Here is an 18,643-nt window from a genome sequence, read left to right as displayed (position 1 = left end):
ACCTAACTGCCATGAAAAAAACAAATAAACAAACAAACAAAAGCGAATCTCGGGGACTGTGGGACAAATGTTTCCTCCTTTCCCTCCCCAAATAAAGCAGGTCTCTGGGGCTGCCTGCGTCCAGGGATCCAGTTTCCTCCATGGAGTGGGGTTTCTCATCCATGGGCCCTCCAGGTTCTCCCTGTGTTGTCTGTGTTTGGGGAGGATGGCAATGAATGAGAAAGAGAGTGGGGGCAGGGAAGGAGAAGAAGGGGGAAAGAGGAGAGAGAGAGAGAGAGAGAGAGAGAGAGAGAGAGAGAGAGAGAGAGAGGAGAAACAGAGAGGGGGTGATTTAAGGTGGTCAAGAATTTGGGAGGCTTTAACAAAACAAAGACACACAGGTATGTCTGTTTGTATGTATGTATAATAAATCAATCAAAAACAGGTCAACAAAGAGAGAAAACGCAGTGTTCAGTCCACTATACTTTCCTGCTTTTCTTCATGGCTTAGCAAGGTTCCTGGACCTCAGCAGAGTTAATAGAAAATGCAGGCTGCAACTGGATGGTTAGCGATGAAACTAAGCAACTCTAGACAGTGCAGTCAGACACATACTTTCTCTAACTGGCGGGAGTTACTCACTCACGCAATCACCTCTAACACTTAACCACAGCAGGTGGAAATTGAGTTAGTTTAAGAGGCTAACTCTGTGCTAAGCCTGGGGACTTGGGACAGGAAAGCCTTGGCCCCGCCCAGCAGTGGCCCCGCCCACCTCTCTGAAGGCTGGACTGGCGGTTGCCTAGCAGCAGGTGTTAGAGTCCTTGACAACCTCTCTCAGCCAGGACAAAGCACCATGCCTGCGCAAGCGGTGGTGACCTTGCGCTATGGGCCCTACAGCGCAGTGGGCCTGTCCGTGGAGCACCGCACCTACCGACTGCAGGGTCTGCAAGGTGGGCCACCCCACTGAGTGCCTGTTTTTGAGCCTTAGCCTCCCGGATGCAACTTGAGTCCCCTACTTAGACCTTCTCTCCTCAGACCCCAGTAAAGTACCTCCTTCCCCAGGAAGCCTTCCCGGGATGATTTAGCATCTCCCTCTGGCTCTCCCTACTTAGATATAAAAGCTAAACATGAACATAATCTGTGGATATCCTGAGTGTTAGGAGAAAATAGCTAATCCCACATTAGGATTGGGGAAGTTTAGGATGAGGAATAACAAGGGACCTTTGTAAGTCAAGTGGCTGCAGAGTGACAGGCCTAAGACACTACCCTTTGCTTGTTCATTTATGCAGCTGGCTCCATGTTAAACGTGTGCATAAACTCAGGCAGGTGTTGAACTGCTAAACAGGATATGTTGATGACCAAGAGTCATGCTTAAAGCCTGTCAGACTAGAGCCAAAGGCTCTAAAGTCCAGAGGACACAAAAATCAGTTTGGGAGGAGGTGGTATTTGAAGTTCACACCTGAAAGGTGGGTCAGCTTTTCACTGTTACAAGACATCACTCTCACTAAGAAAATGTTGTCGAGAGGTTTTTGTAGCAAATCCCACAGTATCTGTGCTTGTAATTATGTCAGCATGACGTAAGCTAGTGTTGTTTGGGAAGACTCTCTTTTGAGACAATGCCTCTGTAAGATTGGCTTGTAGGCAAGCCTGTAGTACCCTTTCTTAACCAGTTATTAATGTGGGGAGGACCCAGCCCGTTTTGAGTGGTACCACTCATGGTCCTGTGGCCCTGGGTTCTGTAAGATCGCAGGCTGAACAAGCCACAAAGAGCAAGCCAGTAAGCAGAGCCCTCCATAGCCTCTGCTTCAGGCCCTGACTCTGAGTTCCTGCTGTAAGTTCCTGCCCTGACTTCCTTCAGTGACGGACAGTGATGTGGAACTGTAGGCCGAAAATAAATCCTTTCCTCCCCGAGGATCTCTTTGGTTTTATCATAACACTTGAAACTCTAAGACAGCATTTATAAGAGTCTGTTTCGGTTGCCAGCATCAAATGCTACAGGCTATGCGCCTTGGACAATAGAAATCCTACTTCCTTCCATGCTGGAGGCTGGAGGCCCTGGCTAGGTACGGTGATTTCTGGTGTAGCTCTCTTCCTTGTATGCTGAAGGCCACTTTCTCTCTTGCCCCAGGTACTGAGAAGATGGGTACAGTAGCAAACAAACTAATAGCTCGTCTCAGAGAGCCACACATCCTCCTTCTACATTTTTTAAAATAACATTTTAATTACTTTGACATTTTGTTTGTTTGTTTTGTTTTTCTTTTTTGTTGTGTTTGTTTGTTTGTTTGTTTGTTTGTTTGTTTTTCAAGACAGGGTTTCTCTGTGTAGCCCTGGCTGTCCTGGAACTCATTTTGTAGACCAGGCTGATCTCAAACTCAGAAACCCACCTGCCTCTACCTCCCGAGTGCTGGGATTAAAGGCGTGAGCCACCACCACCCAGCATCTTTGACATTTTTATACAACATCTTTTGATCAGATTTGCTCCCTCCAGCTCCACCCACAGCTTCTAATTTACTCACTCTCATGCCTGTTTGTTTGTTTGTTTATTTGTTTCTCAAAATACTGCTAGTCATCTCTGTGCTGCCCAAATACTCTTGGGTGTAAATCTATCTCTTGGGGCATGGCAAACCTTCTCAGAGACACACCCCAGGGAAAACTGACTCTTCCTGCAGCTATTAATTGTTAATAATGTCAAGGCTCAGAGTGGGACTTCATGCCCATGCCCCCTTGGCATACCGGGATTTGTCTGGCATGAGCCATCACAACTGCTGTGAGTTCACGTGTGTGCCTGTCCTGGTGTATCTTTACACTAGTTTTGCTTTAGTCATCTGCCACCTCTGCTTACAGTCTCTCTGCTTCTCTGTTCCACAGCAGTCCCCTGAGACACAGCAATAAAGAGTGTGATATTCATGTCCCATTCAGGGCTGAGCCCTACTGGCCAGCTTTTATAGTGCTGGGAGTAAGGGTTCCTTTTACACAGCTGTGAACCCTGAGAGCTACAAAGTGACTGGCCTGGCAAGACATGCCTACTGGTGCAGTGGTGGCACCTACATTATGAGAACAACTAAAGACTTTCTGGTTAGAGTTAAGGAACACTCTACAAAATGGAACCCGTACCTGGAACCTTTGGAACCATGGCCTTGCTGGGTAGTCAGGTTATATGCTCTAAAGACAAACCTTCTTCGCTTTCTGCTAAATGGGACCATTAAACCAACTTACCAATTAAACCAACTTCCAAAGACTTATCATGATACCCACAGATGAGGAGACCTCTCACCTCTCATGAGAGAAGCTGCTTCTTGCAATAGGTAGCAAACTGACAGAGACCCACAACTGGAAAATATACGAAGAATAAGGAACTCTAATCCTTTCAAACCAGGGGTTCTCTGTGACTTCATTTAACCTTAGTTATAGACCAAAAGCCGGAGTTAGAACTTAAGCACACAAATTGAGGAAAGTATAACTCAGCCCATAACGGTGTCACGTTGCAACATTAACTAAAGATCGCAGTATCACAGAACATTGTTTGACTGTTCCCAGAGGTTTCCAACATCCTAAACAATAGCACTACTTCATAAGTAGCAACTCCAACCTCCACCGCTAGTCCTCCTGCACTCAAATCAACTTTCCATCCCTGTGCATTTGATATTTAAGATGCATAAAATCCACTTATAGCCCTGCACTATGGAAATGGCATTAGCAGAGGCTGAACACAGGGGCTCTGAAGATGAGGTAACCTCCTAGTTCTGACACGGCCTCCTTCACGAGCCTTCCTTTCCTTGTTGGTAAAGGAGATTGTGAACCCCTCAGTGACATGAGTCTGACAAGAAATGCAGAGGGACTAGTGAGCAGCATGCCACATGGGGCAAGGACTTATTTCAGAGGCAGTCGTTAGAAAAGAAGGAGGGGGGGTCTCTAGGGAGCTTTGAGGACTGGGAAGCAGTTCGGTCTGGTAGAGGATGGCAGACAACACGAGAGTTGGGCCTGTTTTGTCCTTGACATCAAAGAGTCAGCAAAGGTGCCTAAGTGAAGAACCAAAAATTAGCTTTAATCCCACCACTTGGAAGGCAGAGGTAGGTGAATCTCTGAGTTTGAGGCCAGCCTGGTCTATAGAGCTAATTCCAGGACAGCCAGTGCTACACAGAGAGACCCTGTCTTGAAAAACTATAAATAAAGACATGCCATGATTTGTACCTTACGGTCCAGTTCTGAAGGGGGAAATTGGAGAAGAGAAATGGAAGAAGTTGAATTATTGAGAGACATCAAACCAGTGTGTAGAAACCATGTTCTAGGATTTAGACGAAATGAAGGCGGGAGCGATTCTGTCAATGAGTCTGGACACCGATGACATTCAATACCTCCCTTCTCCCGGTCTCAGGTCCTGGCCTCTCCCTTTTTGCTGTCTCTGTGGCCAGAACCTTACACCCATTTTCGTCCCTCCTCCTCTGTTATATCCACTACTCAGCCTGTCCGTCTACCTCAGAGTCTTTGTTCTTGGTGCATGTTGGTAATTCAATCTTTTTTTTTTTGCGGGGGGGGGGGGGTGTTTTGTTGTTGTTTTTTCGAGACAGGGTTTCTCTGTATTGCCCTGGTTGTCCTGGAACTCACTCTGTAGACCAGGCTGGCCTCGAACTCAGAAATCCACCTGCCTCTGCCTCCCAAGTGAACCTCCCTCTTCCACCATTTCTGATCAGTCATCTTCATTGTCACCGTCATTGCCATCCTCTATGTTGTGTCATGGCTTCCAACCTGAGCTCACTGTAACCATCACGGTCTCCTTGTAGTCTGTTCTCAGAACCAGGGCAGGGTCAGAATATGGCTTCATTGCTAGATAACTCTGGTGGTTCCTAGCTCACTTGGGCTAAAAGCCCAAGACCTTCCAAGGCCATCGGGCTCCTTCTGACCTGCTTACACATCCACTCCGGCCATACCTGCACCCTCACTGACCATGGACCTCTCTGGGGACCCCAGGAGCTTACACCTGGTGCTCAGGAGGAACTGTACCTGCGATGCTTTTTCCTCTCTTTCCTTCCTCAGGCTTCATGCCATCTTCCCTGAAAGTCACCTTCATGGGCAAGACTTTCTGAAATCTCATGTCTCTCTCTCTCTCTGTGTGTGTGTGTGTGTGTGTGTGTATTGCATGCCTTGTACACATGCTGACACTCGTGTGCAAGTCAAAGGATAAATCGCAGGAGTTGATTTTTTCCTTCTACCATGTGGGGTACTGGGTATCATACTAAGGCTGGCAAGCTTGACAGCAAATGTCTTTACCCACCAATCCATCTCGGTAGCTCTGCCTCCTTCCTCCTCTATCCCCCTCTGTCCTTCTTAGTGTTCATAGATAGCACAGCACTGTTCTTAGCTCCTTACCTCACACACACTTGGACATACTCTTCCGTATGTCCTATCTCTTCAGATTCCTATCTGTCCTGTTCCCTGCAGGGGCCCAGTTCCTAGGACCTGGTTCCTGGTATATATATGAAAAGTGTTGCAAGACTTTTTCTGGGGCGATGTGGCCAAATTTCTATTCACCCCAGATGGGGCACTAACAGCAGACCGAAGAAACAATTCCACCCATGTCTAACTTGGCAAGCCAGTGAGCTTACTGGAGTTGCCCACTTACAGGAGCAGGAATGATTGAAAGGCAGCTGCATCACAGGAAAGGCCAGTCTCACCTGGGCAATAACTCACAAGAGCTGTGTCCCTGGAGCTCCCTGCTCTGCTTCCTGCTAGCCCCATTGAAGGGTCTCCTCTCCCCTAGCCATGGCTAGCTGCTTAGATGACCTCTAGAGTGGGGTTTCCTGATAATGTTACTTTCTAAACATTCCAGGAAAGAATGTATCAAATGTGAGGACATAGCTACTCATCAGAAAATATAGAACCATATGCTGGAGGAAGACTGGAGCAGGAGACAGAACCAGGCAGCGGGCAGAGGTGTTGCCTAAGGACAGAGTGCCAAGGGCCAAAATTAGGTAGTACAGAATTGGGGAAATGTAGACCTAGTAGCAGAAGGCGTGTTAGACGGGATTTCAGAAGAAACATCCCAAACTGCTGAGCTCCAGCTGTCTTCCAGAGAGAGAGAGAGAGAGAGAGAGAGAGAGAGAGAGAGAGAGAGAGATGCATTTACAATTGTGGGTCATGGGTCATGGAAGGATTAGAGAATGAATATTCTCATCTGGTTCCAGTTGAAAGACAAATTGGACAGTGAGCTCGCTAGGAGGGCAACTTGGGAGTGTCTATAAAATGTAACCCACACAACAAAAAATAAATGTTTCATTTCTAGGTTCTGCCTTCACTGCACCCCACCCCCACCCCCGCAGGTAACACAGGTGGCATATTAGCAATGTTTTCTGCTGCATTCTTGATAGAAAAAAAAAAAAAGGAAGCAATCAGAAACTGCAATGGCTCAAGACGCTGCAACACATCTGGCACCTGACAGGGATGGTGGAGGCCTGGGTGGGTGAGCACAGCACTAGACAGGTGTAGAGCCTCTCCCGTGTCTCCTGCACATCTCTCTCCACTTGAGAGGACAGATGATGGAAGAGAGGCATAAGGTAAAGTTAGGCTGGTTTTTAAAACGTTGTCCTTTTCTATGATGTCTAAGATTTTTACAGAATCCCGAGTCTGCTTTACATTTGTAATCTGAAAATCTTTTAGATGTACTTTCGATCTCGGAAAAAATAAATGTCCTAAAGAAAGACAGAGAAACAAAGAACCAGTGTACATCTGCAGTCCTGGCCCTTGGAGAGCAGGGGGTGGAGGATTAGGAGTTCAAGCCATCTTGGGCTGCCTGGGGCTCTGAAGCAGGGAAGACAAAAGAAGAGGAAGGACAATCAGTCAGTCTGGGTGACAATACCTGTGATCCCAGCGCTCAGGAGGCTGAGGCAGAAGGATCATGAGTTCTAGGGCATCCTGGCATCTACAAGATTCCGCTAACACCCTCCCTCCCCCAACAAAGTAAAAAAGTGGTGGGGGAAAGGAAGGGTGGAGGACAGAGAGGGAGGAAAGCAGACAGGGATCAGAGAGGAACAGAGAAGCTCGGTGAACTACTGGATTCGTGGTTCTCTGGCCTTGAGAGGCAAGTAGCCCTTAGGTACAGAACTCAGTGGAGCCAGAAGCTGCTGGTTCTTCTTGGGGAGGAAATGGTATTTCGAGGAAGTCCTGGGGTGCATTTTGATGGCTGTGGAGGTTTGTAAGGCATCTGCGGGTGGGTGATTTGTAAAGTAAGCTGTGTACACCGGTGCTTGATAACGCATCTAATAACAGCTGCCAACATTTACAAAGGACCTGGTGACAAGGGCCAAGGTGTTAATAGCAACAAAGCAGGGAACATTTACTCCCCCGCCCCACCCCCACTCTCCCGCTTCAGACCCATCAGAGCGAGCAGACCTACTTGCAGGCACTCCTCTGTAGTATCTGCTTCTGAATTCTGCGTATGACTTTTAAAAATCATAGCGCTTTATCGTTTCCCGAAGCCCCGCTGTCTTTGGAAGGATGCCCGATCTTTTCTGAACGTGCCATGCCCTAAGCAATCTGAACACTCTTGTTCTTTATTATTCACGAATTATAATGGCTCGGCAAAAAAAAAAAAAAAAAAAAATCTCCACTAAACCAGTGCTTAAAAGAACCCTAAGTAATTGCCCTGGTCATGGTTTCTCCTCAACTACTGTACTTGAGCCTGCCAAACGACGCCCTCAAAGGAATTGGAAGGCACTGGAACTGACCATTAAAAATGGAATCCATCTTTATTTAGTCAAGGCACCCAAGTGCCATCCTCCCATCGCCAGCGATGCATTAGCTGCACTCATTAATGGTCACTGACATTCTGTCTGCTCTGAGTGAAAGGAAGGAAAGCCATCCGTCAGTGTACCAGCAGCATTGACATCCTCCACAGATGGTGCACAGCTCCACCAGCTCAGGGAGGACAGAGCCTCTCCCCTGTCCCTGCACTTTATCCGGATTCCCTGTGAGGAATGAGGTGCCACTTCAAAGAGGTGGGTGTTCTGCGGGTGGCTTAGCGCCTCTGGCTGATTTATGCTGGAGTTTAGCCACTGCCTGTGCATAGACTTTGTTTCGGGGAACATATTTATCTGACCTTTCTTTGAATAGACAACCCAGTAGCAGCCCAGGAAACTATGTCCCCCTCCGTGCCAAGCGGTGGCATTTGGATGAGCTGCAGGAATTCCGGGGGGGGGGGTTGTTTTCTCTCATCCCTTAAGCCATGCTACAGTCAGGTTCACTACCTCCTCTCTGACAGGAAGGGATAGAAGTCCTGAGGTTGATAAGTGTGACAGACTCTGAGGTAGTTGTCACTAGAGTACAAATCAGAGAGGTAACCAATAGCCCCAGGGGAAAGTGGTGGTATTCCTCACCATGCCGAGTTTGCTGCTTTGGGGAGCCTGTGCTGACCCCAGGTTCCTGCAGGAAGGTCAAGAGACCTGCCCTTAAAGAGTTCAGGTGCTTGTGCCTGGCAACCCCTCTAGGGAGAGAAGATCTCTTCTTGTCTGCTTCAGTTGTTCTTGGGAGCCCTCACCATTCCCCTCTCGACTCTATGGGGTGGCTTGTTTTGTGGACCAAATCTGGTTTCAGCTACACCTTATCCTGGAAGAGTAATGCTGTCTCTATAAAATACTCCAACACCGCCGTGTATAACCTGAGTTTCAGTCAGATGGGCCTTTCAGGGACAAGTCGTGGGCAGCTGGGAAGTGCTTGCCTCCTGAGGTCTCTTGCTGGATCATCTGCCTAGTCGAGTGTCTCCTCTTCTCTCAGAGCTCCTCAGGCCTTAGAAAGCTAACCTAGGAATCTGGAGCAGAGTGACAGCTAGACTCCCGTCCCACCCCTTTCAAATTCCAGTCCACTCCCCAGGAAGGTCTACAGACTATGCAAAGCCTAAGTCCTAGAAGCCACAGTGCACCTTATCATGTGTAGCTACTTCCTGTTGGGGAGAGCGGTGCAATGGGCAGGGGAAGGAGAGGCCAGAAATTCCTACCCTTGGACTTACATCACCTGATGCACTGTCCTTCCAAACCAGCTGGACCACTTCCAGTTAAACAAGCCACTGAGTGCCCTCTTTAAAGATGTTTAAGATCAAGACACTAAAACAGGATACAATAGCACAAACAAGCCAAAGAAATGACGCGGGCGTTCTTTGGAAAGAGGCATTAGCTGAGATGGGTCAATTAGGGCCAGCCCCGGGTGCCTGGGGAGCTGATTGTGTTAATGGAGACCCTCACGGAGTCTTTCTCAAGTTTCTTTCCAGAAGTGAAATCCAAATTATGCAATTAAAAGGCTCCCAGCTGGGGCCGGATGTGCTTGAACTGATTGAAGGATGAGGGAGTGGACACAACAACGTTCGGAAACAGCGATTGTCTCTGTAATTAAATGCAATTAGCTGACAAAAATGTCTGTTCTTCCCCTCCGAAAACTGATTGGAATGTAAAAAAACACGACCCCATCTGATGCCTTGTTCCTTCTAACCCAAAAGCTCACCCCCAGCAGGCCGAATGCTAAAGGTGAGCGATGGCGCACCAGCTCTAGGATGGCTGGGGCCATGAGAGCATCAGGGGAACCGGAGAAGATGGCTGGGGAGACTAACTGTAGGGGGCTGCCTTTCCCGCGAGCCACAGCCGAGATGGAGTGGGCGGGGCTGTAGTGGAGACTTGCCTAGCCAGCCTAAGGCCTAGGTTCAGAGGGGGAAAAGAAAAATTGTCTTTACAAATTACCCGAGGCTGGCTTGTAGGAAGGAGCCGCAGCGTGTAAATGATAGGCAAGCCTCAGACTCAAAGGTGAGATTAATAAATCTGTTTTCTTAAAAGTTTTCTGATTATTATAGACATTGTGGGAAATGCTGAGAGAGTAAGAAAGAACCAGGGAGCTTACTTTCCTGGCTCGTTTTCTTGAATTTTGAGACAGGCTCTCATTTTGTAGCCCAGGCTGGCCTCTAATTCAATATCCTCTGCCTCAGTCTCCCTTATAGCTGGGATTATAGGTTTGCCACCACACAGGCCTCTTCTTTCTTACATACATAGCTTAATTAATATTGAGTATATGTTCTTAATATATTATACGTATTTATATCCTGATTTTTGTTCTTATCACAAATATCACTATTTTTAAAAATTCCTTTTTTCTTGTTTTGCTTTTTTCAGACAGGATTTCTCTGTGTAGCCCTGCTTGTCCTGGAACTCAATCTGTAGACCAGGCTGGCCTCGAACTCAGAGATCCACCTGCCTCTGCCTCCCAAGTGTTGGGATTAAAGGTGCACACACACACCCCACCACCATCACCACCACCACCACCCCCGGCGTTTCTTCACTTAGGCACCTTTGATGCCAAGGGCAAAACAGACCCAACTCTCACGCTGTCCGCCATCCTCTGCCAGACCGAACTGCTTCCCATTCCTCAAATGTCCCGAGAGACTACCACCCAGCTAGCTGTCACTATTTCTCCATATGTATTTACATATTCTGTGTATGTGCACGTGTGTGCGTGCACACACCCGTGTACATCATGGCACACATGTGAACACGAGAGGACAATTGAAGAGTTGGATTTCTGGGACTGAATTCAGGCTGTGAGTGTCAGCAGCAAACATCTCACCCAGTGAGCCATCTCACCAGCCTACAGCTTTAAATTTCCAAATTAAACTCTCATTATGTACACATAGCACTGCTTACTCCGTCAGCCTCTTATTATCAGACTTGTAAACTGTTCATAGAATTTGGGTATTATAGAAAGAACGTCTTGTTGAAAAAATTTGCCTGTATTTCTGACTTTTCCTTATGGGATTTCTTTTAAGTAGAATGTTCTTGAAACATGTTTTTGAAGGTCTTTGCTTCCGCTATAAATTGCCCTCTAGAAAGCAACCAAATTCTATTTCCATCAGTGGGAAAAGAAGTTTCTGGATCCTGGGTCACCTCTATACTGAGCACTGCCTCCATGATGCAGCGCTGTGGGGCACCCAGCGGCCACTTCCAAGAGATGGAATATCTCCTAATAGTTCCTCCTCCAGGTCTGAGGAAATTCACAAGCAAGGCCTGTGTCACTTGAGGGTCTGTCTTTGCTTTCCTGAGACTTTAAGAACACATGGAGGCCAGGGAGCAGCTAGGGCCCACCAGGTGGTTAGCTTATGACCGTGAACAACCGGGGAGGAGACAAGCTGCCGACATCCGTGAGGACGTGGGCGTAGGCTAATGTGGAATCTATCCATGTCACACATGTCCCTCTTTTCTTTCCAGCTGTGTTGGCCAAAGACGGACATCAGATCATCCTGGAGCAGATAGAAGACTGGAATCTGGTGGAGCTTGTGGTAAATGAGGAGACGGTCTTTCAATGTGATATCCAAGAGCTGGAGTTTGGTAAGGCTGTGGAGCTCTCCCTAGCCCTTGGTCTTTGCTGAGCAGCCTTTGCCCTCTGTTTCTAGTGGAAATGGTCAGGGAGCCATGCCTAGAATCAAACTGGGGTTCTTTTTGCATTTCAAACTCACTTCAAGAGGCCTGGTCCCTGCAGCACATGAAAGACAGCGTGTGTGTGTGTGTGTGTGTGTTGGGGGATATACACTTGTGTGAGCACACACTCACACACACACCATATACACACAAACACATACTCACACATAACACACAATCACACACACAATATACACTCACACATAACACACAACACATACCATATACACACAAACACACATAATACACATTCACACACACCATGTACACACAAACACAATCACATATACCACACACTCACACATACCACACACACACACCATGTACACACAAACACAATCACATAAAACACACACTCACATATACCATATACACTCACACACACCACACACACACCATGTACATATACAAATGCACACACTACACACATATCCTAACACACACTCACACAAACACACACACACCACATATACCCTGACACAGAGAAACATACAAATACACATACACACACCAAACACACACACACACCCTGTCATACACACACCACCCATAAACAACACATCACACACCACACACACATACCACAAACATCCCCCCACACACACACACATCTGGTGCACTGTTGTGCTGCCTAACTTCTTCACCAAACACTGTAGACAGATGAGGAAAGAAAAGAAAGCTGAGCCCAGCCTTCAGATGTAATTGGAAGAAAATGCGGTTTTGTGTTTAGTTTCCATTTTTCACATTAGTAATGTATGTCTTATTATTTTCTTTCAACATGATTTTTGTTCTATTTGTTTACTTTATCTAGATTTCTGAGACAATTAGAGTCAGTATATTCACAGGATATGACATGATCAGCAATAGTCTGCACATTTCTTTGCCCTGGGACATTTATGGCCCTATAGACTGGCACCAAGTCTGCCTCCCCGTGCCTAAGAGCAAGAGCTTCAGGGCTCCACCAAAACTGCTAGAGGCTGCTTAACAGTTCACATGCCTGTAGCCTTCGGAAATACACTCCTAGTGAAAACCCAAGGTATACTTAATATTACATCAATTTGTATTTAAAACTGTCCAAAAAGTGTTATCTATTTTTCTAGGGGGTGATGGCAAACTAGACCCACTGTGTGAAGAGGCCAGGATCGCTGTGCTAAATGCCTTCTGATCTCGTGGAGCAGACAGAAGAACACCAGCTATGTCCTCCAGTCTACAGTACCTGCAAAAGGGGCTTAGGAGCCACATGGACGGTGGGCTCTACCAGTTAGGACATGGCGATGCCACCTGTCCACTAGTCTGTCCAGTCTGGAATTCTCATCTGGCTGCATAGGCACCCACAAAAATAATAAAAACTCCTCCCTGGCAGCGTCTCCCAGTCTTAGCCCATAGGGAGAGCCCTCCAATATCAGGTGCACTGGATCTGAAGGAAATAAGAAAATGCAATCTAATAACAGAGCTCCATCCCCTAATAAAGCACCATTGCCAGAAGCATTAGACATTGCATTCCGAAGCCTGCCAAGAACCAGGGGCAGGTGAAGTTAACGAGCTTCCAAGTAGGGGGTGGGAATGAGGGCTCTGAAAGTCTGGACCGAACCAGTGTAAATGCAGAATTCTGAAACCTGACCTTCTGTACGGGTTTATTTCTTGTTCTTACTGGAATACATTTTTAATTGCTAGTATAAAACTATGTGAAATCAAATCTTTACTTGTCCCCGCTGCAAACAAGAAAAGCATCTGCCGCCTTTTGTGTTAGCCAGTTTATCAGGATGCTCTAAAGGAGGCAGGAGGCAGTCTGGGGCAGACTGGAGTGGCTCTCGGGCTCTCTGGTGGAGAACAGAACCTCATGAAAAGGAGCTTTAGTGACAGGCAAGGTAAAAAAGGAATCAGTTGTGAAATGATGTGTGTTTGCTTTCCAAGTCCTATGCTCTGCGTGTGTGTAAGAATATGTATTAATTTATGTGTGTGTGTTGTGTATATATATCACTGTATGATGGTAACATGAGGCTGTTTGAAGAAGACCGTTCACCTTAGAGAAGATCCCAGTGGAAGTCAGGAGACTATGCAGAAAGAAGGCACTCTCATGCCCTGCAGAGAATTTATACCACCTTGGAGTCTGTCCTTCCCTTCATCCCAGGAAGCCTCAGGTCCCCTCGCATCCCCAAATTACGAAGCCCAATAGAGATTCCACGTGCTGACTTGGAGCCTTGGCCCAAGATTCATTTGTCAGAGTCAATCCAGATTACAACGCACTCAGAGAAATATTTAATCCTCCCCTTAGCAAGAAGAGCAGGCTCTGGGACAGTTCCCTTCCCATGCCTGTCGCTGGTTTTCACGGTTCCTTAGTCCTTAGTGAGAGGCCAGCTTCAGTTACAAAATACGTAGCACCTTTCTTTGCTTCAATATAGAATTTTAGAGGAATTATTTTCACTAAAGAACCATAGAAAGTACATCATAATGGCAGAGTAGAATTCAGCATCATTTTGATGTACTTCACGTTAGAATTTCTTCTGTTTAGCTCTAGATAGTCACAGAAATAAATGTAGATGGAACATGACTTTGCCTGGTCAGGGTCACAGTGTATTTTCTCCTTTTACCTTAGTGTCTTATATTGATCTTGTCCCCCTGTGGCTGAGCATTTACTAACTGTCCAAACACTGTGTCTAAATCAGGGGTGTTCCTCCTCCTTGCATGTGTGTAGAAGTTGCCTTTGTCCGTTTTGTGTTGTGGCTGTAACTCAGCCTCTGGCCCTAGGTAATGCATGAAGAGAAGAGGTTTACTTGGCTCATAATTCTGTGTCTAGAAAGTCTAAACCGTGTGATGTTGGTGTCTGGTGATGTATCATTACATGGCAGGTGATGCCCACTGTGAGAGGGACCACGAGACAGGGCCTCTAAGTTTGCTTTTACAATAACTCTTGAGACCTGTGAGGCCAGATTCAGTCCCCTCTACAAGAATCAGTCATGACTCTGCTACCTCCTATTAGGTCCTGCCTCTCAGGGATTCCACCATTACACGGCAGGCCAAACTTCCAGGACACAAACCTGAAAAGAAAAACCTATTCCAAACCATAGAAAAAAACACTTTCACATAAACATTTATAATAAATGTAAGAGTCAGTGAGACCACTCAGTGGATAAAAGGAGCTTGAGGCCAAGTCTAGAGATCTGAGTTTGATCCAGGGCTCACATGGTAAGAGGACAAAGCCAACTCTTTGTTGTTGTTGTTGTTGTTGTTGTTGTTTTTCGAGACAGAATTTCTCTGTGTAGCCCTGGCTGTCCTGGAACTCACTCTGTAGACCAGGCTGGCCTTGAACTCAGAAATCCACCTGCCTCTGCCTCCCAAATGCTGGGATTAAAGGCCACCACTGCCCAGTCTCAGAGCCAACTCTTACAATTGTCCTTATACACACACACACACACACACACACACACAGAGAGAGAGAGAGACAGAGAGAGAGACAGAGAGAGACAGAGACAGAGAGGGAGGGAGGGAGGGAGGGAGGGAGGGAGGGAGGGAGGGAGGGAGGAAGGGAGGGAGGGAGAGAGGGAGAGAAACTAAATAAATATACTTAAGGCTGGCACAGTAGCCATCTAGCCACATGGCCTAACTCTCTTTGGAAATGACTGACCATGCCTTCCATCTCCTTGAAGACACTTCCCCATGGGGAACCAGGACCTGCCCGCTCCCTGTGGAGACAGACATGCTCTGTGCCTCAGTGAGCCAGACATCCAGGTGCCTTTTAATACTTTTAAAACACCAATTAATTAATCACATCTCAAACTTAGAAGATGACAAATCAAGGCCCTGTTAGTGGCCCCACATAAAGAAAGCAAGCGTCCTTTTTAGAATAAAATCAAAGGCATGGTTCTGTCTCAGCAGTTTTAAAATGAAATTTAGAGTTTCTAAGCTTTTTCATTTAAAAAATGTTAATGACTAGATTTGGGGGTGAAGGGGCTTTCCAGGACTTCCAGGACTGCTGTTAGAGGCCCTGCTAACCACACCTATTTTCTCTTATTAGTTCTATCCTTGAAATCTGTGACCAACAATCCTGTGACTTCGCCATATATGGGAGACCATCAGCTCCTGAGTCAGTGACAAAAACATTTCAGTAGTGTGACCGACAGAAGACTGGGAAGAGACCCTTGTACCCTCTGAGGCTTAATTCTTCCTTGGACACATCTCCCAGAGTAACCCCGGGAAGTGATACCCAAATGATTCTCCTTAGACACTAACGTCCAGCTGCTGCCTTTGTGGTTGGTTCAGTGTTTCTGGAAGGCAACTCACAGTTGATAGCACGCATGCTCCCTGAGGGGGCCAAGTTTTCAGGAAGAGCACACCAGCCAGCCAGATCCAGGGGAAAGACAAGAAAATGCTGACACGGGTGTCTGATGGGGCACAGAGGGATAACCTTCCTGAATTGAACATTTAAAGGGAAAACAGCATAAAATGGTGGTGTAGCCAGGTGCTCTCAGCTTGGCTGGGAACAAGTGTCTCGAGTCACAGGAAACAGATCAGGGGCCTTCTCCATGTAAGCTCACACTCTGGAGCTACAAAGCCTGGGTGACAGTAGCCGGACAGAGCCAAGCTCATCTGAGACAATAGGCCAAACAGCCCAGCAACCTGTGAGGGTGGAGAGAGAGGTATGTCCAGGCTCTGGGTACAGTCACTCAGTTCCAATGTCACTCTTGCTTTCCGGGAGGAAACAGGTCTGGGGCTATGAATCTTCTGGGTCTTTCCAGAAAGGCTACAAGTCTGGCTTTCTATTTTATTTCTCTTCCTTTTTTTTTTTTTTTTTTCTGGTACTGAGGATTGAACCTAGGACCACCCACATGTCTGGCAAGAGTTTTAGCACTGAGTCATATCTATAAAGCCTTATAAAAAACAAAACAAAAACAAAACAAAACAATAAAAAAAACCCACAATGCTGTTTGAAAAGCAAGCACGCCCATGGCCATCAGTAGTTTGCGCAAGGCTGCAGCAGGTGTGCCTTTGGTCTGGGCATCATTGTCCTTCCCCATAAATTCCAGGGCCTCTCTTCCCAGGATCCCCTTGGCAGCTCTATCTACAGTGGGGCTGTATGTAAACTACTCTGTTCCAGTGAAACCTTTGACCCAATCATTTACCTATGCAAAGAAACAGCAGACAGCTTTCTGAAATGACACTAGAGAGGCTGAATTCTCTCTCTCTCTCTCTCTCACACACACACACACACACACACACACACACACCCCTCCAGATGCAGAAGTGCCTCTTGAGAGATACTGGACTGCATGCATCTGCATGGTCAGAGACCTTTGTGAAAATGATGCTCCCACTTGAGTGGCCCTTCAGAGGAGGTCAAGAGCAGACACCCAGAAGTTGAAAAAGAAAGCTGAGATACACCAGTTAACAAGCTAGCAGGAACCGGACCAGACTGTACCAGTGATATTCCCATCATACAATACTAAGCTTCTGGCTGCCCGGAAGGCACTGATATTTTGGTCTCCTGTAGGCAGTCTAAGCCCCTTTTTTACCTGATGGTTGTAGGGTCTGGGATGGGATTGAAGAACCTGCTTTTGTGACGAGTGTTTCAGCTGATATAGATAGAACGTAGACTATCCACATTCTGAGAGAGTTAGCATCAGACATGGGGAAGACCATGTGCTGTAGTTAGAGGTGGGCATGTCAGCATGTGCACACGTGCAGACAGACAGACAGACAGACAGACAGAAACACACAAGGGAAACAGTTGCTTCTATCATCCTAGGAAAAGTGGAAAGGAGAGGGGAGGGGTTGGAAAGCAGACAGGAAGGAAGGGAGGAAAGAGGACCACATATCTTGGCACTATGTCTAGGTTAAATTTACCATAAAGTTAACCACTAGCACCTGCCACTAATGACCAGTTTCAATCATGTTGCTTAGATGTTCCCTCAACAGGCTGCTAACCTTGATGGCTCTTCTAGAGCACAAAGGCAGAAAAAAGAGATTTTTCATTGCGGAGCTTGTCATGTAGAGAAGTAAGGGAGGCCACCAAGCAAGCCCCATAATACTCAGAATGTGATGCCACAGGCCAGAAGTGTCTGCCAGGTTGTACCTGGCACTACAGGGATGGAGTGGGGGAAGGGAAGGCCGACTCAGAGGCTGTGTGACAGGTGACCGGAGACCTAAAGACTGTACAAGTTCTGTTGGCCAAAAAGCACAGTGTGGGAATTCCAGGAAGAAACAGAGAGAGAACAGGGAAAGGAACCATGAGAAACATAGGGTATCCTGTTAGTGTGTGTGGTTTGAGTGAGGATGGCCCCATAGGCTCATATGTTTAAATGCTTAGTCCCCAGTTGGTTGGTGACTGTTTAGGAAGGTTTAACAGGTGTGGCCTTCTTGGAGGGGGTGCGTCACTGAAGTGTGCTTTTAGGTTGCAAAAGTCCATGTTATAGCAGTTGACTCCCTCTTTGCCTCTGTCTTAGTTAGAGTTTCACTACTGTGAATAGACACCAATACCAAGGCAACTTTTATAAGGACAACATTTAATTGGAGTCGACTTACAGGTTTGGAGGTTCAGTCCATTGTCATCAAGGCAGGAACATGGCAGAATCCAGACAGGTATGGTCCAGGAGGAGCTGAGGGTTCTACATCTTTATCTGAAGGTTGCTAGCAGAATACCGGCTTCCAGGCAGCTAGGATGAGGGTCTTAATCCTCTCCTCTCTCTCTCCTCCCCCCCCTTGTCCCCGTCCCCGTCCCTCTCCCTCTCTCCCTCCCTCCCTTCTCTATGCCTTGTGCTTGTGGATCAGACATGAGCTCCCAACTGCTCCTCTAGTACCACATCTGTCTGTCTGCTGTTGTACTCCCTACCGTGACGGTCACGAACTCTAACTGGAGCCATGAGCCCCAGATTAAATGTTTTCTTTTATAAGTTGTCTTGATTGTGCTGTTCAGTCATGGCAATATTAAAGTAACTAAGATAGTATGTATATAGACTAAAAGGTAGGCCAGTGGTAGGATTTAAATGTCATTAAAAAAAAAGCCATAATGCATCTGGGACTCAGTTCAAAGTACAGTAGTCAGAGCAGCTTGGAAGTCTAATGCAAAGCCCATAGAGAAAGGGACATGATGCAGAATTTGAAACTGGTTCTCATTAGCTTTCTCTGTTCATCATGTGACCACATCAGTATTAGGGCTTAGCCAGCTGCTCATCCGCTATCCCAGTGCCATCCTAGTCTCCTTTAAGACCTCAGATGAAAGAGTTACA

The 18,643-nt window shown here is 46.8% G+C and overlaps 1 protein-coding gene across 1 annotated transcript; it reads left to right on the top strand.

The window, feature by feature from the left end:
* The first annotated feature begins 808 nt into the window (after positions 1-808).
* On the top strand, positions 809-12,680 carry 1700024G13Rik (RIKEN cDNA 1700024G13 gene). The gene is made up of 3 exons (NM_001034037.1): positions 809-926; positions 11,211-11,330; positions 12,521-12,680. Exons 1-3 carry the CDS (start codon positions 830-832, stop codon positions 12,583-12,585), a joined length of 282 nt encoding a protein of 93 aa, NP_001029209.1. The 5' UTR covers positions 809-829; the 3' UTR covers positions 12,586-12,680.
* The last annotated feature ends 5,963 nt before the right edge of the window (positions 12,681-18,643 follow it).

This window comes from Mus musculus, chromosome 14 (genome assembly GCF_000001635.26).
Source record: "Mus musculus strain C57BL/6J chromosome 14, GRCm38.p6 C57BL/6J".
Classification (NCBI taxonomy): domain Eukaryota; kingdom Metazoa; phylum Chordata; class Mammalia; order Rodentia; family Muridae; genus Mus; species Mus musculus.
This window is presented reverse-complemented; position numbering and strand designations above follow the sequence as displayed.

Bases quoted from the DNA above. Each gene is read 5' to 3' on its own strand.
- 1700024G13Rik (NM_001034037.1), top strand. From the start codon at position 830: ATGCCTGCGCAAGCGGTGGTGACCTTGCGCTATGGGCCCTACAGCGCA. The intron at 927-11,210 runs GTGGGCCACCCC...TTTTCTTTCCAG, and splicing joins CCGACTGCAGGGTCTGCAAG to CTGTGTTGGCCAAAGACGGA. The intron at 11,331-12,520 runs GTAAGGCTGTGG...CTATTTTTCTAG, and splicing joins TATCCAAGAGCTGGAGTTTG to GGGGTGATGGCAAACTAGAC.